Raw genomic sequence first — 22,170 nt, forward strand, 5'->3', positions numbered from 1 at the left:
AAATGAGTGACAAGATTCCTATAAGGCAGCATAAGCAACTATACATATTGGGGTCAGTAAAGCTATCTATTATTATTTTCTGAAGGACAGTTTGTGAAGTTGCTATTTCAAAATTGACCTTAAAAACACGAAAAGCTGCATGAATTTCTTACGTGGCTGAGTCAAATAAGCGCATTTGTTATGCTTCGACCTTGAGTTCGGTCAGGCAACACTCTTTTTCTTACATTGTGCCGCTCATTACTCCATACATAATTCTCTCTTTTTCTCTTCGAGCTGATTAGTCCCGAATGTTGGAATTTCAGAAGCAAATCCTCACAGAAATTGTATCTGAGGATGGTCTACTTATATTATCACCGGGTTTAGGCCTGTTCACGTTATTATCTACACTTGCACAGGTCTACGCGAATGGTCAGCACTTGGTTATTTTGATTAATACTACTAAGGAACAAGATGATATATTACAGGAACATTTACAAGGTCAACTGAAGCGTATTGAATACAACGTACCAGCAGAAAGAAGAAGCAGCATGTATCGTCAAGGCGGTATCTTTTCAATAACCTCAAGAATTTTAGCAGTAGATATGTTGCTGAATAGGATCCCTGTAGAGCTTATCAATGGCATTATTGTATATAATGCGCACAGGTAAGGGATAGGTGGAGCTTTGCGCAAGCAAGTGTTTGAAAATTCACAGTCATCTCATTTATATGTAAAATCTCTTTACTAGAGTCAAATTAAATTCAATCGAAGAGCTTATTTTGAGGATATACAGGGAAAAGAATGAAGTAAAATTAGTATACTATTCATGCACTGCTATAGGCCGGATAAGCTTATTTGTTATCTCTCGATATATGGCTTCTATAGGAGGGATTCATAAAGGCTTTTTCCGATAGACCAGATCAATTTGTTTCAGGATTTGCACCTTTGCAGAATACATTGAAATCACTCAATTTACGTAAAGTACATCTTTGGCCTCGTTTTCACATGCTTGTTTCCGACAATTTGAGCAACACAAACAACAATGTGATAGAATTACGGCAGCCTATGACAGAGTCTATGAATATCATTCAACAAAGTCTAGTGGAATGTATGGAAGAAACTTTATCTGATTTAAGAAGGAACAATTCTAGTTTGATCGATATTGAAGAGATCAAAGTCGAAAATGCTTTTTTCAAGTCGTTTGATCAAATTGTACGTCGGCAATTAGATCCAATATGGCACAGAGTATCTACAGCCTCAAAACAGTTGGTAGGCGACTTGAAGATATTAAGGCAATTGCTGACCTATTTGACAGCATATGACTGTGTCTCGTTTTACAGCTTCATTGAAACAGTGCTTGCAGCCAATACTCCGCAGCAAGATGGTCGACAAGTGATACAATCTCAATGGTTATTAACAGATGCCGGCAATAGAGCTGTGATGGTAAAACAAAGAAGGAATTTAAAGCAGTAGGGGACGATATTTTCTCTAATGGGATGTACTTTGATTGCTATTGACTATAGGAAGCAAGAAAAAGAGTATACATCAAACAAGGGGATCCAGAATATGATGAATTACCTGAACAATCTCATCAACAAGAACAGCGGCCAGACGTACTTTTTCCAAAACATATCAAGCTTGTGTTGGAAGAACAACCAAAATGGAATTTGCTAAAGACAATTTTAAAAGAAATCGAAGACGACTCTGAGAATTTAGATGATGCTCCTGTGTTGATTATGGTTTCTGAACGAAGAACTTGTTCTCAGTTAAAAGAGTACATTACGTGTCATGCGCAAGAAGGTAAATTGTTTCTTACAACAATAGCACAGAGGTTCTTCTCGTGGCGGGTCAATATGCATCGATTGCAAATGGGAAATAGGAAAGGTATAACTCAACAACAGCAACAGAATCAACAACAACAACAACAACAACAACAGCCAACATTTCGCGGAAGACCGCCTCCTAATAAAAGAAGAAGAGTAAGAGGAGGTTTATCGCAATCTCCATCAAACCGTCAGCAACAAACATTAGCACAAACGTTCCAACAGGACGTTTTGGATACAGTAGCAGCGTGAGTCGCCTTTTTTGTATGCTCTTGAATCAATATTTGAAATCTAATTTATTCTCAATCTAGGCTTGACGAAGAAATCAATGACGAGGATGAGGACGACGACGATACACTTTTTAAAGGGATTATTGGCCCTTTAACGGATGCTGAAGAGATCAAAAATCAACATTTAAAATATAGGGACACTAACAGCAGCAACATGGATGTTTCTGAGGATGATGCAAACAAAGATACCATTTTACCTTCTTTTGAAGAAATACCTAGTACATCACTTATTACAATCCAATGCTATGAAGAAGATACCAATGATCAGATATTAGAAGATACTCAGCCACGGTTCGTTATTTTATACGACCCTCACCCTACATTCATCCGCCAGCTGGAAGTTTATCGTGCAGCGCATCCCTCCGTTAATATACGCGTCTATTTTATGTTATATGAAAACTCGGTCGAAGAACAGAACTATCTGAATTTGATTAAGAAAGAAAAAGAATGCTTCGAAAAGCTTATTCACGAGAAGTCTATAATGGCAATACCTTTGGCAGATAAACCCAAAGGCAACCGAGATGAACTTATTTTGCAGCGTAGAGTGACAGACAATACAAGAGTAGCAGGTGGACAATTGAAAGCCGTATTGGAACCTCATATCGTTACAGTGGACATGCGAGAGTTTCGAAGTTCACTGCCACCCATTCTCTATGCCGAGGGAATACAGATCGAGCCTTATACTTTGCAGATTGGTGATTACATTCTGAGCCCTGATATGTGTGTTGAAAGGAAATCTTTATCCGATCTAATTCAATCATTTAATTCTGGCAGATTGTAAGCGTGCTGATAGCCTTCTTTTGTTTGGCAAGAATGAGAATGAATGATTTTAAAGATAATCTCCTCTCTCCTACCAAATTGGCGATATAGGTATACCCAATGTGAAAGCATGTCTCTACATTACAAGATACCTATCTTGCTGATTGAATTTGAAGAAAATAAGTCATTCTCTTTACAAGCTTTAAGTGACATAAGGGAAAACATAAGATTGAATGATCTATCATCCAAATTGGTGATTCTAACGTTAGCCTTCCCCAAATTGAGAATTATCTGGTCTTCCAATCCGCATGAAACAGCCAAAATTTTTATGGAATTGAAAAGAACAGAAGAGGAGCCTGACTCCAAAACAGCGGCTGCCATAGGTGCCGAAGGAGTAGAGGATGGCGAAACAATTTACAATATGACAGCACAGGTAAAAAAAGAGATAATCGAATATTATCCTTCGATTTACGCTCATGTCTTACGATAATCATAACAGGAAATGCTGAGAAGCATGCCAGGGATCACGTCCAAGAACTATCACGTAATCATGAACGAGTTTGAAGACTTGGATGAGCTTGTAAATGCCAATGAAAAGCGGATTGCTGAATTGATTGGTGAAGAAAATGCACGGAAATTGTACAGATTTATACACAAAAGAAATTAGAACGGGCCTTTTTGTGCAACAAGCTCACTGTGTGGCAGAAAAAGGAAAGACATTTAGTTCATATAGTTGGAAGCTTTTTTTACTATCCCTTCTTCCCGGCTTCAAAATACTTGGCAAACTATAATAAAGCAACAAATGTCCAAGAGGAAAATTACACTGGCTGAGCAAAAACTAGCAAAGCTTGTAGAATTGAATCAAACACTTAAGCAGACATTGGATATTCCTCGGGTTCCTGTATCCGAAGCTAGTCAGTCGTAAAGTATATTCTGCTCAACTTGACGCTTTTTCACTTTTTCGCTATCTGTCATCTAACCCTGAATGCCATTGCTTAGACTCATCGACTTTTGTCAATCGACTGAAGATCTTATGATTCCCTCTGTATGGGGAGAGAAGCATTCAGATCCATTTGCTGAACCTGTTCATGGTTGCGGTAGTTGTCAAATTATGTAATCTGAAATGAAATATGCCTACACCGGCCGGCCTTTCGAATACCCCCACATTTCTGTCGCTCGTCCATTCTTTCCTTGCTGCTGCTGCTTTTTAACTCACAATCGATTTTCTTTTAGAATCAAAATAAATCTTTCCTTTTTTGTATCTGATCATCTCATCTGTTCAGTTGGGGAATATCCCCGCCATTGACAATCTTTAATACACGATTTGAATGCTTTAAGTTGCAATACTGTGTTCCTATCTATTCTTTTCCTCTCTATTCTTAACAAACTAAAATGGCTTCTCAAGTTCTTCGTCGTTCTCTCTCTACAGCTTCTACTCAATCCACGCTTAAAATCGGTTTGATCCCTGCCGACGGTATTGGACGAGAAGGTAACAACAAATTTAAGCTCAAGATGCTAAACAGCTGGCATTCTATATTGAGGAACTGTATGAATAACCTCTTTCAATAGTGATTCCTGTAGTGTATATAGATTTTTTTTCAATATAATAAGTCTGTCATCGTTGAATAAAAATTGACTTGACTTTATACTTTGGATAGGCCGCTCGTCAAGTTTTAGAAGCTTTGAAATCTGGACCTCAATTCGAATTTGTTGACTTAGATGCAGGTTTTGAATACTTCCAAAAGACCGGTACTTCTTTACCACAAAAAACCATTGATACTTTGAAGAGCGAGTGTCATGGAGCTCTCTTTGGTGCTGTCAGGTAAAGAGAGAGAGAGAGAGAGTGTGTGTGTGTGTGTGCTGTATCATATAGTGTGGAGAATGACAGTTTCTCACTTTGTCTATTTGTGCCTTTAAAAGTTCGCCTTCTCACAAGGTAGCTGGTTACTCCTCTCCTATTGTCGCTTTACGTAAGCATCTGGATTTATATGCCAACGTTCGCCCCGTCAAGTCAGTAGAGTCACCCGCTTTTCCCAGTCAGAAATTGTTGGATATGTTGATTATCCGTGAAAACACAGAATGTTTGGTAAGTGGAATGAGTGTAAAGTAGGACGGTCGTACTTTTCAAGAAGAGTGAATATAAAGAGAGTAGATAGAATTAAGTGCTTACAAGTAGAGAAGGGGCAAGAGAGGTGGAGCAGTCCCACAGTCTCATTTTACTTCATTCAAACTGACAGACGGTAAATTGCGATTATCCATTTAGTATATTAAATCTGAAAGAGAAGAGGTAGATCCCAAGACCGGTCTTCGAGTCGCCTGGGCTGATCGTAAAATTACCGAATTCGCCTCCCGTCGAATTGGTGATATGGCTTTCCGCATGGCTTTGACTCGTCAAAAATTACGTTCAGAAATACCTGTCGCCAACCGTTTCTGGAAGCATAATCCTAAAGTCACCATCGTTCACAAATCTAATGTTCTCTCTGTAACCGATGGTTTATGGCGTGAGACTGTTCGTGGTACGCAACTCCCTGGTGTGGATATGGAAGAACAACTTGTCGATTCCATGGTCTACCGTATGTTCCGCGAGCCCGAAGCTTTTGATGTTGTTGTCGCTCCCAATTTGTACGGTGACATTTTATCAGATGGTGCTGCTGCTCTTGTCGGTTCCCTAGGTGTTGTTCCTTCCGCTAACGTCGGTGACAATTTTGTCATGGGCGAGCCTGTACATGGATCTGCACCCGATATTGCTGGAAAGGGCATCGCTAATCCTATCGCTTCCATCCGATCTGCTGGTATGTTGTTAGAGCATATGGGCTATACTTCTCAAGCCTTAAAGATCTACGAGGCTGTGGATCAAGTGCTGGCTGATGCTACGGTATTGACACCTGATTTGGGTGGTAAGAGCTCTACTCAGGATGTAACAGATGCTGTTCTCAAAAATTTGTAGGGTATATGCCTATATTCTAAACTGTATCTATATTGACCAAAAGAAAAGATGTATATAAATAGTCGCGCTCACCGGTATTTTCTCGCTTTTGCTGAAACTATACGTATACGCTGTAATTCTAAAGTATAATCCATAACAAATAATGATGTAACTATCATTCAGCTTAAATAATAAATAAGCTTATGCACTTGTAAGTTCTTATATATTGCTTTCTATATCTTTCTTAACGTAAAGGAAGGTGTGATTTTAGAGTAGAGAGTAGCGTTCTCTGCTATTGTTAAGCATAGACTTACTGACGTTAACGATTGACTGGTTCCATGTATTTAGAGGTTTAGACGCTTCTAAACTGTTTCTTTTTTGATATTTTTGTACAATCTGATTTTCTTTATTTAGCGGGCGGTTCTAGTGCAACCAAAGCATTATCTGGATAAATCCTTGTATATTTTTTGTTTCATTTTTTATTGCAGTTCTTCAATTATATACATAAAGTTTCCCTATCAAATCTTAGTTCTTTGTGAATATCTTAGTTATAACCTATCACAAATCAATCAATTCTTTTATGACGCATTATTTTCTTTTTTATATCCTGATCTGTGATTTTGTTACTACGAAAGTAGAGGAACAACATCACTCATTGGTAATTTCTTCCCTCAAATGGTAACATTCTTATAACTGTTTAAGCACTGATACCGCAAAGTTGGGTCAATCTCCCGACTTTTCATAGGAGAACAAAGATAATGGTAAAGTTAAATGCTCAGACATTGGCCTCTTGTTACACTGCAGTTAGCAAATGTAAAACGAAAAAAGGAAATCATTAACGCAGTACATTGCCCGATTTCAAATTCTTGATCTGGCTGTTAAAATCGTTCATAGATCCGTTCAAACTACCACTTCACACAAATCCTTCGCTTACGACAGAATTGAAAGAGAAAAAGTCATTGATATCTACAATGGGTTTTGTTATGTGGAAGGAAGGACTTTGTGAGTAGTTGCTCGAGATTTCTTATCAGTATATCATGAATTGCTCTTTCAGCGACATAATTGTATGTTCGACTCATTGTGGTGCTATTAACCTCCGGTGAGGGAGGCATATCAGGTGGATAACAGCTTTATATTATTTAAATAGTTGGTAGTGCCCACATAAAGCCGTGTAAACTGAGGCAGGAGAGGAAAAATGAGTTATACCAACACACTACTTACTAACCTCACTTTACATCACAAGGATTGTGTTCGTTTAATGTTTAACGAAGAACTCAACATTCTCTATATATTTTTCCAAGTATCCATGGGCAACGTACCGATAACAGCTATCAGTAAACAAATCATCATGCGATTGCAATAATGTTCCAGTAATGAAGTTATTGCTACTTACCGATTCACTATCATTTCTGCTGCTCTATCAAGTCTTAGTAGCATTAGCAAGAATGAACGTGGTACTGTTATAGAGTTTATTCCTGCTGTACTTTCCGCAGCTTTAGCTTCTTATTGTGTGGTAACATCTATCTAAATCACTTGTAACATTGACGCTTAAAGCTTATAAGGCAATTTTTTTCCTTACGGATCAAGCACAATGCCTATTCCTGATGCCATCGCTTTTGAAAGCAGGCGCATATTAGTGCTATAGATAGCCATATCAGCATGTCTTTGAGAAAGGCCAACATTTTCGTATATTTCTATATCAATAGACATGTTGAGGCAGGCTATTGCATTTCCAGCATTACTGTTGAACACTACAGAGAAAGGATTTCGATGAGTAATGCGGATTTTTTCGTCTGATTGCTATCCATATAGTTTTTGCTTGTGACCGTAGCGCGTAACTCGAGTGTCACCTCTGTGGTTATTTTTTTCCCGTCTATAAAAACGAACAATTTACAAGTTATATATAAGTATTGACGTGGGCCCGTTCATATCTGTTCTTTGTTTCTTTTATACCTTTTCTTTCGATTGGATAATTGTTATAGACGCAATATGTTTAAATTCCTAATCCTTCAATTATGCGTTTTGATCGCCTTTGTCAGTGCTGGCAAAACCGAGCAAAAGAATGCAGTTGATATTGAATCGCCTTTTCCTGGTGATGTGTTCGTTGCTGGTTCTTCTATGCCTGTTATACTTAATTTCAACTTCCTAGCGACAGCTCTTAGTAAGTTTTCATTCGAGTCATCTATATTGGCTATAGACATTGAATACTGACACTCTGATTTTACAGAAATGGATGTGTCCATATACTTTAAGAACCTCACCATGAATCTTGAAATAGCAAAATCGGTGGATACCAGAAGTACCGGCAGAAAACAAATCGACGTAAGTCTATTTTTTTACGCGTATAGAAAAGATAGCCCCAAAGAGGGGGAAGGGATGGTTGGGAAGAAGCGGCACAAATCAATGAAGTGCTTCCTACCGCTGAACAAAAACTGTTTACTGATATTCTCGCTTGTTGGGGACGGATGGTTGGACGGCGTGACTGTATATCGATAGTTTGTTATTCCTAACACTGTATCATCAGGGGACTACCGGGTTTGTATACACAGACAAATATAAAAGTAATTCAAGGAGATGTTTGATGAGTATTCTTAACATATGATTTGTCTTTTTTTCAGGTTGAATTCGTCGATGCCGTAAATAAACTCAACTTTGATATTCCTATTCTTGTTCTTGAGGCGGCTGAACCATCATCTGCAAACCCAACTGGTGGAAAAGATGCTGCTGTAGCTGCTGCCAACACTGCCAATGAAGCAAATCATAAAGCCTTAGGTGCTGCGCCAAGTCTCTCCGCAGTTAGTGCCATCAAAATTGCTCTTTCTGTTTCATTGCTTGTTGCTTATATGCAGTTTTAAAAAGATCCGAAAAGTAGCGTTCTGACTTTTTTGAAATACAATAATATGTAAAAGGAAGGGTACAACTGATTTACAGAATAAATAAATCCCTGGTAATTACGCTCTTTTGGTTTCTAAAAACGTTGACAAGTCTGGCACACAGACAACACAGTACTACATTTCTCAAATCTGACGAGTACAAGATGTCGTGAAGAAAAGGCGTCACTCTACAGGGTCATGTGTAACACAATTGATGCTGCAATATTCATTTCTGTGCAACCATTACTCATTGATAACCACACGTTCTTTCCCTCAAATTTGTCGACTGCATTACAGAGTTTTAACGATTCCAATTTTATTACGTAAATGAATATTTTATTAAAGACAGCAATTACAGGAATAGCAAAGACGTGGAGAATGCAACAAATGATGGAATCAGAGATAGTCACAATCGACGTACGATATAATGTTGAGCCGACCACGTTTTTCCTTGATTCTAGCCTTCTTATTCCTATTCTATGTCTTCGGGCACTATCTTAACGTGTGTCCCTTTAATATCCAATTGCGCAATTTCTGCTAAAAACTTTTTCTATTGATTTTTTGATACGCAAAAGGCAATCTATTTGGCTTCATTGAAACAATATTATTCAAATATCATGGTAAATTTGAGCAGCGGATAACTAATTTGACGAGGAACAATCGCCATTGCACCACTAGACATGTCTATATCTCACAGCCAACTGAGGAGTGAGAAGTCAAAAGGAAGACATTGACGAATAGAGCATATTTGGTTTACTGTTTTATGGCTTTACTTCTTTTTGTTTGTCCGTCACTACCCATGCAGCTGCTCTTACATGACAGTGTCGACTGAGGGTCGTCTTTCTTTGACTGTCATCATGTCTGTCATTGGCTAATGCTCAATAGGATCTGATAATACAATGCGTACAGATGTAAGTCTTTTGTCAGCGCTCATATTTGATATTGCTTCAGTTCTATGTGGCAAGTAATTTTACTGCTTCACAATGACCCATACAATGTCAACGTTATGTAAGCTGTTTAATTTTAGTTTTCACGTTCTGAACATTGATCTTCCTGTAGACAGAATTCTAAGGTAGCGTTAAGTTTACTCAAATATCGAAGCAAGTTAAAATGAAAGAGGTCTCTCTTTTTTTTTGTATAGTCTACGATGACTGTTCTATATTGATATTGCGAGACACGAACATCATTATTATCATCATCTGCTTTTTTAGATGTAATTCTATTGCAGGCCGTTCACACATGGAGAACTTAATAGCTGGGTAAGGAAGATGCTAGCTTTTCTCAAGCGTTGATGTCATTCAACATCATTTGAAAAAGGCTATTGCTTTTACTCTGAAAGGATAATTCTTCATGACGACACATATACGGAGAGCATCAAGTTCTATAGAGAAAAATACCTCCCTCCAAATGCCAGCAATGTTGATATACTTGTCAAGTTTGGGAAGTCGATGCATGGGGATTACAGCTTTTACTGTCGATATTGACTAGATAAAAAGTAAGGAACAGACATTATGGATAGACAAACAACATTCTATTCCGCAGAATATTGACATTAAAAAGAGGAAGGGAGCTTGTGTTAGTAAGGGGGAGGGGAGGGACGGGTCTGCGGTGATGTGTATGCGTGTGTGAAGACAAAGAAGACATTCCTCTGACAAATACGAAATTTGACTGACTTTTTCATATTTTATCAGTTTATTTATTCACTGATACTTTGATCTTTTTTTTTTTTTTTTTTTTTCATTGTTCTTTGGTCTCCTGTTGATCGGGAATAAATAACACGACTTTATTGTTCCCTTTTCAGTAGGATAAAGATTACACGCATAATAATAATAATCCTCCATTGTATTTTTTTCCCCTTTTTCTATTTTTTAAATTAAAAAAAAAAAAAAAATACAAGAATTTTTGTTTGTAGTAGGGATTTCTTTAGAATAACCAAAAAAAAAAGAGAACATACATTTTATCGGTTATTTATTCTCATAGCTTTGTTTCTTCTTCTTTCCTATACATTCATTCTGACTAAAAACAATCAATACAAAAGATGGATACCTACACTAAGATAACCTCTCCAAACAGTGATGCTGCTTCTCCAATGATCGAGCAACAACGTTATGCGAATGATGCCTTCCAGAAGCAGCAACTGCAACAGCAACAGCAAGAGATCAATGCTACTGTTTCTGATCGAGCTCTTAGAAACCATCTGCTCAACCCTTCTTTTCTAAGAAAATATACGCTGGGCCATCAAGAATTGGGCCACGGTGGTTTTGGATTCGTTGTCACTTGTTTTGAAAAACTGACGGGAATAGAAAGAGCTGTCAAATTTATTGTCAAAGATAAACTACCTTCTGTCAACTGGGTCCAGTGCCCTTTAACGGGAAATGTGCTACCGCTAGAGATATATGCGTTGAAATCAGTGAAGCACCCTAATATAATTCAGTTTCTTGATTATTATGAGGACCCTATCTACTTTTATCTGGTGATGGAAATACATGGCTCACAATGGCAGCACCAAGAAGTAGAATCGATAACTACAACTAGCTCTTCCGAGACAAATGTCTCTTACGCTACAACATCAGACTTGTCTGACCATCCTCCACCACCTGAATTATCTGAATCAAAATCGACTACCACCATGGCCAGTGGCCGGAGCAGCAATAGTAGCAGCAGTATGATTAGCAGCAGCAGCAGCAGCAACAGTGACAATGATGATTTTGATGAATTTGAAGCAAAAGATAATGAGAGTGATGAAATGAGTAACAACCACATGCATTACAAAGCAAAGTCAGATACGATAAATCGTTCGCCCATGACTTCTTCCGTTCGACAGTTTGTAAGACGCACTTCTTGCGACTTATTTGAATGTATTGAACAGCATAAACAATTTGAAGAGCCCTTAGCCAAATACATCTTTAAGCAAGTAGTGGACTGTGTTGCCTATTTAGAGTATGTAGGTTTGTGTCATCGAGATATTAAAGACGAGAACATTGTTATAGACAAAGATTACAAGGTAAAAGAAAAGCTATTTAAAGTCCCCACACTACTACACCCATGGACACAACCATTCTGATGTTTGTTGGTTGGTTTGTGCCCTATCCTAGGTCAAATTGATCGATTTCGGTTCAGCTGTTCTACTACCTAAGGAGTACACCGACGCTCGTCATTATTTCACTCGCTTCTATGGCACACTTTCATTTGCTTCACCCGAGATTCTTTTATCGCAACCCTACAAAGCAGAACCTGCAGAGATTTGGTCGCTGGGCATCTTACTGTTCACATTGATCTTTGGCGAGATACCCTTCCCGGACACGCAATCCGCTTTGAGGGGTTGTATGATTCAACCGCGTTCTGCATCCACAGCATCCCCACCCTTAGTTGAGACTATCTCTCTAGAATGCCAGCACTTGATACAACTTTTATTGCAAAGGGATCCAGAGAAAAGACCTACCATCCATCAAGTATTAAATCACCCTTGGTTCAAAAGACATTAACAGAGAACACCGGTGTGCTGCTTGTCGATGAACAACTATGCGAAGAGCCTATTATACCATTATTTATATACTTTTTTTTTTTGTTTTCAGGAACTACCCATGCTTCAAGTTTTCTTTGCAATAATAGAATACCCTTTCATGCAAATTGTTTCATTCTTTGTCAAGATCCAAATCAATTTCTTCATATCACACTCTAATAATAACTCTTTATTGATTTTACGCAAAAGAATATCCATGTTCTATACATACTATCCATTCTATGTACGTAATAATATCAACAATAATAATATGATTTTTTTTTTCTTTTCTTTTGAGGCTTTGCATTACATAGTCATATCTGTCATCAATGGTGCGCGACTTGGAATAGTCCAGAAAATTAGAGCATGACTCGGAGGACATTTCAACACTCACTCAATTATTATTTAATTTCGACCCGACGTTGCAACTTCTTTAAAAGTCAAAGCGCGTTTATTTTTATTGTTCGCCGATTGTGGTGTAACAACTGCTGTAAAGCTACGTTACTCCCTCCATTGTAACAGGATAAACAAACAAGTCAGTTTCTAGGATACAGAAGGTGCAAGTCTATGACATAGAGCACTTTTATTAATAATATTTATAATAAAAGCAGTGTTATTTATTTTTGATACGGGCAAAATTGCATTATTGTAGTTAGTCTTTAATCCCGCGGAAAGGTTGTGCTCTGATTTCATTTCTTCTGAAGAAAGCACAAATTTCGTTGGCTCAAACAGAGACAGCAGCAGCAGCGGCAGCAGATTTTGACAGTGATACAAAATCACGTTTTTTATGCTATTTCTATAAAAGAAGGAAAGAAGACTGGTAAACCACGGGTTAATTTTCGTGCTCAAAAAAGGACGCCTTTATGCAACAGAATAGATAGTGGACCAGCACAGCTTTGGATCCGCTGATGAACTTTTAAATAGGCCTACTTTTCCATTGACTCTGCAGAGTTGTGTATGCTTGGTCTTTTCGTAGTTCACTGGAAAGGCAGTGCTGCTTGTTTATCAATGGCGTGAGAGGCCACGGCCTTAACCGAAGCATCTCTTCTGTCGTTGTGCGATTCCATAATTCCGCGGATAGGCTAATCGTCAAACCCACGTATAACATTTCACACTGTGTCTGATGACGCCTTCATTATACACAAGCAAGAGAAACAAAGTTTGATTATTTGTTTCACATAGACCATAGCGAAGCAATTCATACTTTTGTATAGAACAAACCACTAGATCAGACCGAGTAATCTATCTGAACCGTATACCCGGATAGGTTGGTTTTCTGTACAGTATATACGCTTTCAAAAACGAGTCCGGATGGATGCATATTAATGAAATAGCCAGTATTCCTATGACATTCATCATTTACGGTAGCAGTGGCGTTTTTTCAAAGGGGTTACAGAACCTGTTTGCTCAGTAAGCTATTCACATTCTATGTTGGGGCCGTAAAGTTTAAAACGTTGCCCTGTCAATGACAGCATCCTACATCAATACATCGCGGCTTGTTTCTTTTTTTAACAAGGTCTATCAAGAGAACCCTCCTCATTGTCAATTCTTTAGATCAAACAGGTTGCTTATTTTAGTAACCCCTTTTCACTTCGTTCATCCTTCGTTGTTGTCTGATGTCTCTCAATGTTGTTTGATAGCTGTTTAACTACAGACTAGCAGAAAAGGCCAATGTCGCAAATGCTTGGACTTCTAAAACAGTGATAGTAAGCCCCAACAAATAAACAATGCCTCAAGCTCGTTGAACTGCGACTAAAGGACATACACGATATTGAAATTATCGAGTCGAGTTACACAGATTAAATTATCATGCAATATTTTCAGTCCGTCAAATATATCATGATCGTCATTCTTACAAGCATTGTCCATTCTGTCATAGCGACATAGCAAAAACTTGGTCTTGGTATTTGTTTTTTTATTTTGGGTAGAAATTAAAAAAAGAAAAAAATAAGGGGAGGGAGGAAGGTTATATAGCGTGTTAGTGTATGGAAGATAATGAGTTCATGAAAAAAGCAAGGGACATTGAATATATAAATAGGAATGCAGTCAACGAAAGAGAAAATAAGGTATATTCAAGCATAGGTGAGCTATGTCTTGTGTGTGTGTGTGTGTGTGCAAGAAAAGAAGGGGGTGTATATAGTGTATGTTGGGTGGTGGATTGGGTATTATGTACAATTTCTTTCTTTGTCGACTTTTTTTTCTTTTTTTTTTTTTTTTTTTTTTTTTTTTTTTTTTGCAAAAAACTGTTGACGTAAAGTTTTGACGCAGGAGGCTTAAATACAGATTTCTTGTTGTTGATGATGGGTATGGATGACAGTGCTAGCGCTATTTTCATTATTCATCGTTGTAGATGTTGTAGTTGGTGTAGTCGCTGTCGTCGTTGCAGAACTGGACCCTTCTAAAGCAGTTCTCTCGGCCATCATTCTTTCCATGTCTCTTCTCCACTGTGATTTCATCGTCAACAGTTCCAGCATATCTTTATATGTCAGTTTAGCTACTTCTTGCGCTGTACGATCTAGGCATTTTAAAAAATATATACTTTTTAGCATTTTGAGCGCACCTCTTTTTTTTTTTATTTTTGCGCGCGCGGAAAAGTCTATTTACCATATTCGTCGTTTGCAAAAGTGGAAATAAAGTCGACTTGAAGAGAAAATTGCACTTTTTTGCACATGTTTGATATAAAGCTTGCAAATTGATTAGAAGGGGTTTTCACAGAAATATTGAGACACTCTATTATGGTATTGGGTTGAAAGAAATAAAGAATAAACGAGCAGAAAATAGATACAAAAATGTTGTTGTTACTTCAATTTATACTTTTTTTCGATTACTGCTTGTATTCCGCGGAAAAGAACGAAGAAAATGGGGGATAAGATAAAAGAGGGGGCCACAAGAAATTTGAGATATTTCCCAATTTGGACTTTGTAGTGGTATTAACCTTTTCTTTTTTAATTTTTTAATCACCAGCAAAAAAAAAAAAAAAAAAAGAAAGAGTTGTTTGCTCTGAAACACGTTTAATTTTGTACCAATTTATTGTCGTGATATCCCAAATCAGAAAGAGACTATTTGCCTCCTCCTTTCTTTTCTTTTTTTTTTTTTTGGCCTGGCCTTGACTTTTATTCTTTTTCTATGCCCTTATCTGTAGTGACACGGTTGCATCGTTCAAGCAGTAGCTATTTATAGCATATTCAGTATATCAACTGCAATCACAAGAACAGGTGTGTCAAGCTACCATTTAAGTACCCGCCGTGTGTCTCTCGGTTCCTGAATCAATTTTAGCAAGATTAGATTTATCAATGATTGTGAAATGGTACAAGTAGAGACCTTGGCCTCTAACCCAAAAAAAAAAGAAAAAAAAAAAGTCGACAAAGAAAGACGTTCTCTGCCGTCAGTAGGGGGCCTCCCTAGAATATAATTTATTCAAAAGTAAAGAAAAAGATGATAGCTTACCATGGAAATGTGCATTCTTCCATACCCATTCACACATAGAACAACTTATGGGCATAAAACAGCAAAACACGGCTTCAGAAAAGCTACCGAATTGCTGCATGTACGCTTACGAGTTGATATCTGGAGATCTTTTGATGATAGATGAGTGTTGCAGATAAAGAGCAGAATCAAAGGTACGATCTTAAAATGAATGCTTTATAAAATCTATGTTCATCTGTAGCCATCTTCTCTTAAACAAAGGTAATCATTTCTTTTCGCTTCTTGATAGCTCAGATGGACAGAAGAAAGTAATATCTGGAGAACCCATGTAGGGGTGGGCAGGCAGTAGGACCTTTCGAAATAATAGCGCCGCTGGATGTAGCAGCAGTCTCACTTTTCAATACACTTTCATGAGCAACCGTTTCTTTAGACATATTGAAGGGTATTTGCCAAACAGTTTCAGTTTAAGCAATACCGATCCTTCCGTAAATCCTAAGAGAAGCGAGGTCCCGATGACGTATGTATATTAAAAAAAGTCTTCCATAATAAGAAAGCCCACGAACAACCGTATAAGAATTTGGAGCTGCAGGTTCAAAAATTCCCAAAATCCAAGCATAACATGCTTCCGTCTGTAGCAAAATTTGCACTGAGAGATGAATGGTCTCAGCAAACTGATTCCTCTATTCGACATCTCAGTAATGAGTCTCAAGCGCTACTCTGGATCGATTCATGTTCAATAATAGTTTACATATGAGTTTTATTTAAGAAAAAAAAATGGACGAATAATATAGACAAACAGTAACAGTATATCAAAATGCATTTCATGGGTAAAATAACATACGCTCTAATTCATTTCAGCAACCAGCTGATTGATATCATCTTGCTCGGCACTGCCCCTCTTGCTCTCCGCTTCATTTTCTTCATCGTCTTCTCTGTTCAGGATTTCCTTCAATTTCTTCTGTCTCCAACCTCTCACAGGGTCGTTTAATTGGAAAGGTAATAAAAACTTATTGACAGTGTTGAATGTCTCTTCATTCTCGTGATTCCAGATTTCATGAACAATATCCTCCAAGCAAATGACGCCCACATTGCCGAGCTGTTCCTCAATCATTGTATTATCAGACAAAGGTGTTCTCACTCCCTTGATCATTGTTGCACCTCGTTTCATAATTAAATCACGCACTGTCTTTAAAGTGGGTCGGCCATAAGTGACGAATGGTTCAATTTTGCGCAGATCCTTCATTATCTCAGTTTTACATACAATAAATACACCAGAATTCATCTTCAACAAACGGAATTGAGTCAATAATTTTTTGATCTTGGGATGAATAGAAGTTTGTGTTTTGATACGAGCGACAAATAGCAACTCTCCAGCATCCTTTGGCTTTTTAGTGCTATTTGTTCCTTTCATTTTTCCTGAAGAAACGGCGTTGAGTCTTCGTGCTTGCTTCTCGTTCAACATGTGTTGGCGAATGAACTCATCGGCTCTTTTGAATTGCTGTTTCCTGAGCTTTTTCTGAGACTTTTTTTTTTCAATTCTTTCCCGAGCTTTGATAGCTGCGTTCTTTTCATTCAACTTTCTCTTCTTTAATAGAGTTTCTGAAACGTAAGTGGGGTTTGGAATAGCTCTATCAACATTGTTAAAGTTAAACAAAATGACAGTCAGCATGTTGCTGCACCAAAAGCATAAAAAAAAAAGCTAATTTCTTTCCACATTGTAAGGGATGACTTACGGTTCAGACATTTTGTTTCGTTTAAATAACTTGATCCGATGGTAACAGATCTAATCAAAAAGAAGGGAAAGGTAGAAAAATAATCTTATTAAAGCGTAAATAAAATTTTGATGGCTTGTCCGTCTATTATTTCGAGTGACTTGCATTTCTTAATACGGCTCCATCTTGGGGCTACAAAAAGAGAACCCCGTTCATTGGCCTGAATTGACGAGTGACAACCATAAACGGTTCAGAAAGAGTAGCTCATTTATTATTAGTCTCTAAATTGCATTGAATGATTTCGCATAATAAGCGTTGAGTAGCATGTATCTTCGTTATCTTATCAATTAAAAATGAGCCTTTGCATACTTCCCCTAGCTTTTAATTTGTTAACCTACAATGACAAGGCAACATCTCTGGCGTAAATGAAACACTGTTCATATGTTGATAAATAGGTGTTCACTTACTTCTTATGCTGCTGTGTGCTGTATAGCATTAAATACAGCAAAATTACTTTTGAGCGCTTCACTATCTTAGTCTTTTTCCTATTGGACGAAATGTGATTCCAAGACGTACAAAAAAACTCAGGGCTTTTTCCAGCAAATTTTTTTAGATTCTCGTCGCCGCTTACCTTTTCTATCCCAACACAAATTCTCTGTGTGTATTAGTTTTTTTTTTTTTTTTTCTTTCTTTTCTTTTCTCCGGGTTTACATCTGTTTGCTTTAACATCACTTTTTACTTTAATCAACAAAGATGGGCTTGAGTTTCTCCAAGTTGTTCAACGACCTTTTTGGCAAAAAGGAAATGCGTATTCTTATGGTCGGTCTTGATGCCGCCGGTAAAACTACCATCTTGTATAAGCTTAAATTGGGTGAAATTGTCACCACCATTCCTACTATTGGTAAGTCTGCTTTGTATTTATCATGAAGAAGAAACACGGGAGGCAAGAGCACAGAGAATGTATCATGTTCAAGGAAAAAAGAAAAAAAAGAAGAAAGGTTCTCGTTTGCGTAGCTGAGCGTTTGTTATTCATCTCTTTTACAAAAAAAAAAAAGATGAGTTACGACACCATCTTGTTCATCTCTGCTCTTCTCGTGCGCGCGTTAGTTACAGTGACAATTAACGCTTTTCTTTCATTTCCTATTATTAATTGATATGCATAGGTTTCAACGTCGAAACTGTTGAATATAAAAACATTTCCTTCACTGTTTGGGATGTAGGAGGACAAGATAAGATTCGTCCCCTTTGGAGACACTGTAAGCTTCATTTATATGCATTTTCAGTGTACCGATGGACTCACACTCGTACTGTTTTAACTTTTTATCACCCAGACTTCCAAAACACTCAAGGTATCATCTTCGTCGTCGACTCTAACGATCGTGACCGTATTTCAGAAGCTCGTGACGAACTCCAACGTATGTTGAATGAAGACGAACTTCGTGACGCACTCTTATTGGTCTTTGCCAACAAACAAGATTTACCTAATGCTATGAACGCTGCTGAAATTACCGATAAGCTTGGTCTTCATTCTCTTCGTAACAGACGTTGGTACATTCAAACCACTTGTGCTACTAGCGGTAAGTTGGTTTTTTTTTTGGTTTTTTCTTTTGAGACATTTTTTTGGGAATTCCTAATTTGTCTGATTGTCTTTTCTATTTTTTTCTTTCTTTTTTTAAAACAAAAAAAAAAAAAAATAGGTGATGGTCTTTACGAAGGTTTGGAATGGTTATCTACCAACTTGAAGAAGGCGTAAATAAGATAGCATATATATATCATTAATATATAAACAACTCTGTATCCGGAAAAAAAAAAACGCACACCCTTTCACACTCATACAACAATAAAAAGGATAGACGGGATAATACAGCGAGTATTCAGAAATTAAAGGATTTGAGATCACCTTTTTTCTTAATTCTTTTGCTTTATTTTGTCATATCTTTTTGCAATTCTGGAATAGCAGTAATATGAACTGAAAAAAAAAGAATCATATTCAAAGAAAAATCAGAAGGAAAAAGCCCACGATTTGCATTATCTTCTTTTGGATGATTTCGTAATGACTAATACACCCAATGTAAGAGGGTTATACAAGTGTAAGATGCACGGACATTTCATTTTCGCACACAACCCATTCAATAAGCTCATCCTACGGTGGCTCAAGTGATTATAAGGTCCTGCCTTTTTGCAATTCCTTATTCTTTTTTTCCAATTTTAAACACTACCAAACTTATCACTGGCGATGAAGGACCAGCAAGCAGTCTCTTCTTTATCGAAAAAGATTGATTTGGCTCGCTGTAAAGGGCAATGGCCGGCTGTTTTACAACTTTCGAAGGAGTACCAGAAAACGAATCAGCACTATTCAGCCGTTCATGATACTGTCAGATATGAAGCCGAATTCTATCAAACGCTAACAAATCTGAAGGGCCACGATAATAATGGGTCGCAAGAAATACATTTGAACGACACACCTCTCCAACTCCATCTAACTTTGACTCCACAGAAAGCAAAGTCGAACACATATATTCAAGCATTAACTCATAAGGTGGAGCGTATACTCGAGAAGAGTACAAAGGCCAATGACTTCGCGGAGGGTGAAGAATATTGGCAACTACAGGTAACTTTTTAATGTTTCGTTGCATCCAATGCAAATATCTGACCCTTTCCCCTTTCTCTCTTAAATTCAGTTTGCTAAAATAATACTGGCTAGATTTCACTTTGAATTAAATCATTTTGATACGGCATTGAAATTGTTACAGGATCTGGCTATACGAGTGCCTGCGACGACAAGTACTTCTTCCATTTTAAAGAATAGCGAGAATCAACTCTATAGCTTGGTACTTTTGGTTCAAGCCAGAGCAATGAAAGGTGTCTGTTTATTACTTTTGCAACCCACGTCTTCGACTGCTTCTGCTGAATGTAATGACAGCGATGCAGAAGCCTTGAAGGCATTCGAGGCTGGATGGTCCGCCGTTCGAGACTATACCCCATCGTTTATTCGACAATACCCCATCCTTTCGTACTGGAGCGAAGAATGTCTCTACTACAGCTGTTTATTACAACTTAAAGCAAAGATGGTTAGCAAACAAAAAAGAACGGGTGGTACCGATAACATTCTAGAGCTTTTTCGCGCTTATGCAAAACTAGTGTCTACAGCCTCTCCACAACACCATCGTCGCGTCTTCAAGCATTGGACGATTTTTAAACACTATATTCAGTATTTACTGGAGATCTTAGAAGCAGAAAAATTCCATACGGAACATCATGTTGTACTCGAGGAATTGATATCCGTTTTAGCTCAATGTAGAGTCCTCTTCGAAAGCGTGCTCTTGCATTTATCTCTATCTGATAAGCAACGCTCCTATGCACTTCAGACCTGCGAATTGATGATGCGGGCCTACAATAAGATTTGGGATCATCGCCTTTCCACTTCTTCATTGAAACAGCTATTTCAGAAACAAAAAGTGCTGGAACGAGCTTTACAGGTATAAGTAAAAGGCTGAAAAGAAAAGCAGGCTTCAATTGTTTACTGAAAGGGACCTTTTTTTTTTTTAATAGTTTCTCAACTTGGCTAAGCGGTTTATAGCGTCTCACTGTCCTACTATTGCACGTTATATATTCTTTATTTTGATAAAGTTAAGCTATCAAAATAGTGCTTACAGAGAGGAAGCTCGGCTAGCGCTACTGCGTTACCTCGAAACTATGAATATCCCTATTCACTGCACTAACATGGATGTATCGTTTGATGTTAAAAGCATCATAGCAAATAGTAAAGGAGAAGCAGTTTCTGATATCTTAGATGTTATTTCCCTAGGTGTCTATCTCTGTGGCCATATATTAACCAATACGAAGAAACAGCAAAGTGCTTCTTTTAACCATGCAAAATTTGCTTTCCGAATGGCAGATATCGGTAACGAGATCATGCTGTTAGCAAATATCTCGCATAATGAGATGCAACGTATGTATATGTCAGTCCAATGCTTAAGAGTACCGATATTTCCTTCAGCCAACCACAGCAATGGTCGTACAATCCCTATCAACGCAGAACAACTACTCAATGATCTTCTTCTTGCCTATGATGAGAGAAAGCAGCAGCCACAGCAGCTGAAGCCTGTGCTTACCGATGGGCAACATGATTGGAGAAATTTGTACATCTCCTCACTGTATTATGCTATCCATCTTCGTGACATAAATAAATCAATTCAACAAGCTGAACGCTCACTTGCACAAAACCCACATCACATTCACTCCTGGCACTTATTAGCTTTGTTGTATTCTTGCCCAGTCTCAGAATCAAGCGCAACAGCGTCGTTGACACAAGCCGTAGAAACGGTTAGAGTTGGTATAGCCAAATGTGTATCCCAATTAACATCATCCTTGCTATCAGACAGTAACGTAGAAAGCCTCAAGCAAGCTTCTGAAGCGTTGATAGATATGAAAATGACTGAGGCCCTTTTGCTCATGAAAATAGAAGGTGCAGAGCAAGCCTTAACAGCTTTTCAGCAAGCTTTTGGTGCATATGCTCAACTGTCAGACTTGATTGAATCCTACAATAGTCTAAACCAGGCTAGTAATAGTGGCAGTCGGAGTAACAGTTTAGGCTCTCCCGTATCTTCATCTGGTACTATTACAACGATAGGTACTCTCAACAAAGGAGGAATTTCTTCCCGTATTTATGATCGTCAACGAACAACTTCCTCGCCATCGGGTGCTGCAACTGTTTACAATAATGTGTCTACTTCCCCAAAAGCCCGTTCTACCAGAAGTGTGTCCATTTCAAATACCACCAAGACTCTCTCCGTGGCGCCTGAGACGGAAACGATAAACGATGATACTGCAATGAAACAACATCATCCTCTTCATCGAGATCGCCGTCGTCGGTTATTCA

At 38.0% G+C, this 22,170-nt stretch overlaps 9 protein-coding genes across 9 annotated transcripts; 7 read left to right on the forward strand and 2 right to left on the reverse strand.

The window, feature by feature from the left end:
- Window positions 1–287: 287 nt before the first annotated feature.
- On the forward strand, window positions 288–3,966 carry BDF20DRAFT_832807 (uncharacterized protein; the record flags this gene model as incomplete). The annotated part of the gene is made up of 10 exons (XM_053078574.1): window positions 288–643; window positions 726–783; window positions 863–1,420; window positions 1,501–1,777; window positions 1,802–2,048; window positions 2,112–2,867; window positions 2,961–3,282; window positions 3,349–3,488; window positions 3,663–3,770; window positions 3,849–3,966. 10 exons carry the CDS (start codon window positions 288–290, stop codon window positions 3,964–3,966), a joined length of 2,940 nt encoding a protein of 979 aa, XP_052939289.1.
- A 138-nt stretch (window positions 3,967–4,104) lies between these two features.
- Window positions 4,105–5,984, forward strand: BDF20DRAFT_295854 (uncharacterized protein). The gene is made up of 5 exons (XM_053075130.1): window positions 4,105–4,338; window positions 4,419–4,426; window positions 4,508–4,671; window positions 4,770–4,935; window positions 5,113–5,984. Exons 1-5 carry the CDS (start codon window positions 4,242–4,244, stop codon window positions 5,794–5,796), a joined length of 1,119 nt encoding a protein of 372 aa, XP_052939290.1. The 5' UTR covers window positions 4,105–4,241; the 3' UTR covers window positions 5,797–5,984.
- A 1,780-nt stretch (window positions 5,985–7,764) lies between these two features.
- On the forward strand, window positions 7,765–8,760 carry BDF20DRAFT_998468 (uncharacterized protein; the record flags this gene model as incomplete). The annotated part of the gene is made up of 4 exons (XM_053085460.1): window positions 7,765–7,936; window positions 8,003–8,097; window positions 8,272–8,310; window positions 8,394–8,760. The coding sequence occupies 4 exons, from the start codon at window positions 7,765–7,767 to the stop codon at window positions 8,628–8,630; spliced, it is 543 nt and encodes a 180-aa protein (XP_052939291.1). The 3' UTR covers window positions 8,631–8,760.
- A 1,773-nt stretch (window positions 8,761–10,533) lies between these two features.
- BDF20DRAFT_852874 (kinase-like domain-containing protein) lies at window positions 10,534–12,190 on the forward strand. Its single transcript, XM_053080107.1, has 3 exons — window positions 10,534–10,559; window positions 10,687–11,652; window positions 11,744–12,190. Exons 2-3 carry the CDS (start codon window positions 10,687–10,689, stop codon window positions 12,131–12,133), a joined length of 1,356 nt encoding a protein of 451 aa, XP_052939292.1. The 5' UTR covers window positions 10,534–10,559; the 3' UTR covers window positions 12,134–12,190.
- Window positions 12,191–12,192: 2 nt separating this feature from the next.
- On the forward strand, window positions 12,193–12,742 carry BDF20DRAFT_295946 (uncharacterized protein). The gene has a single exon (XM_053075131.1). It carries the CDS (start codon window positions 12,233–12,235, stop codon window positions 12,518–12,520), a length of 288 nt encoding a protein of 95 aa, XP_052939293.1. The 5' UTR covers window positions 12,193–12,232; the 3' UTR covers window positions 12,521–12,742.
- A 1,600-nt stretch (window positions 12,743–14,342) lies between these two features.
- Window positions 14,343–15,115, reverse strand: BDF20DRAFT_852881 (uncharacterized protein). Its single transcript, XM_053080108.1, has 2 exons — window positions 14,755–15,115; window positions 14,343–14,665 (listed from the first exon to the last, which is right to left on the reverse strand). The coding sequence occupies exons 1-2, from the start codon at window positions 14,819–14,821 to the stop codon at window positions 14,424–14,426; spliced, it is 309 nt and encodes a 102-aa protein (XP_052939294.1). The 5' UTR covers window positions 14,822–15,115; the 3' UTR covers window positions 14,343–14,423.
- Window positions 15,116–16,420: 1,305 nt separating this feature from the next.
- BDF20DRAFT_910468 (60S ribosomal protein L7) lies at window positions 16,421–17,320 on the reverse strand (the record flags this gene model as incomplete). Its single annotated transcript, XM_053083710.1, has 2 exons — window positions 16,421–17,204; window positions 17,310–17,320. 2 exons carry the CDS (start codon window positions 17,318–17,320, stop codon window positions 16,421–16,423), a joined length of 795 nt encoding a protein of 264 aa, XP_052939295.1.
- A 721-nt stretch (window positions 17,321–18,041) lies between these two features.
- Window positions 18,042–19,041, forward strand: BDF20DRAFT_815080 (ADP-ribosylation factor; the record flags this gene model as incomplete). Its single annotated transcript, XM_053077043.1, has 4 exons — window positions 18,042–18,189; window positions 18,452–18,544; window positions 18,620–18,865; window positions 18,986–19,041. The coding sequence occupies 4 exons, from the start codon at window positions 18,042–18,044 to the stop codon at window positions 19,039–19,041; spliced, it is 543 nt and encodes a 180-aa protein (XP_052939296.1).
- A 235-nt stretch (window positions 19,042–19,276) lies between these two features.
- Window positions 19,277–19,949, forward strand: BDF20DRAFT_295955 (uncharacterized protein). Its single transcript, XM_053075132.1, has one exon. The coding sequence runs from the start codon at window positions 19,525–19,527 to the stop codon at window positions 19,909–19,911; it is 387 nt and encodes a 128-aa protein (XP_052939297.1). The 5' UTR covers window positions 19,277–19,524; the 3' UTR covers window positions 19,912–19,949.
- The last annotated feature ends 2,221 nt before the right edge of the window (window positions 19,950–22,170 follow it).

Source organism: Mycotypha africana (assembly GCF_025528875.1).
Source record: "Mycotypha africana strain NRRL 2978 chromosome Unknown BDF20scaffold_2, whole genome shotgun sequence".
In the NCBI taxonomy this organism is placed as follows: domain Eukaryota; kingdom Fungi; phylum Mucoromycota; class Mucoromycetes; order Mucorales; family Mycotyphaceae; genus Mycotypha; species Mycotypha africana.

Bases quoted from the DNA above. Each gene is read 5' to 3' on its own strand.
- BDF20DRAFT_295854 (XM_053075130.1), top strand. From the start codon at position 4,242: ATGGCTTCTCAAGTTCTTCGTCGTTCTCTCTCTACAGCTTCTACTCAA. The intron at 4,672-4,769 runs GTAAAGAGAGAG...TGCCTTTAAAAG, and splicing joins GCTCTCTTTGGTGCTGTCAG to TTCGCCTTCTCACAAGGTAG. The intron at 4,936-5,112 runs GTAAGTGGAATG...TTATCCATTTAG, and splicing joins GTGAAAACACAGAATGTTTG to TATATTAAATCTGAAAGAGA.
- BDF20DRAFT_852874 (XM_053080107.1), top strand. From the start codon at position 10,687: ATGGATACCTACACTAAGATAACCTCTCCAAACAGTGATGCTGCTTCT. The intron at 11,653-11,743 runs GTAAAAGAAAAG...GCCCTATCCTAG, and splicing joins TTATAGACAAAGATTACAAG to GTCAAATTGATCGATTTCGG.
- BDF20DRAFT_295946 (XM_053075131.1), top strand. From the start codon at position 12,233: ATGCTTCAAGTTTTCTTTGCAATAATAGAATACCCTTTCATGCAAATT.
- BDF20DRAFT_852881 (XM_053080108.1), bottom strand. From the start codon at position 14,821: ATGTGCAAAAAAGTGCAATTTTCTCTTCAAGTCGACTTTATTTCCACT. The intron at 14,666-14,754 runs GTAAATAGACTT...TAAAATGCCTAG, and splicing joins TTTTGCAAACGACGAATATG to ATCGTACAGCGCAAGAAGTA.
- BDF20DRAFT_295955 (XM_053075132.1), top strand. From the start codon at position 19,525: ATGAAGGACCAGCAAGCAGTCTCTTCTTTATCGAAAAAGATTGATTTG.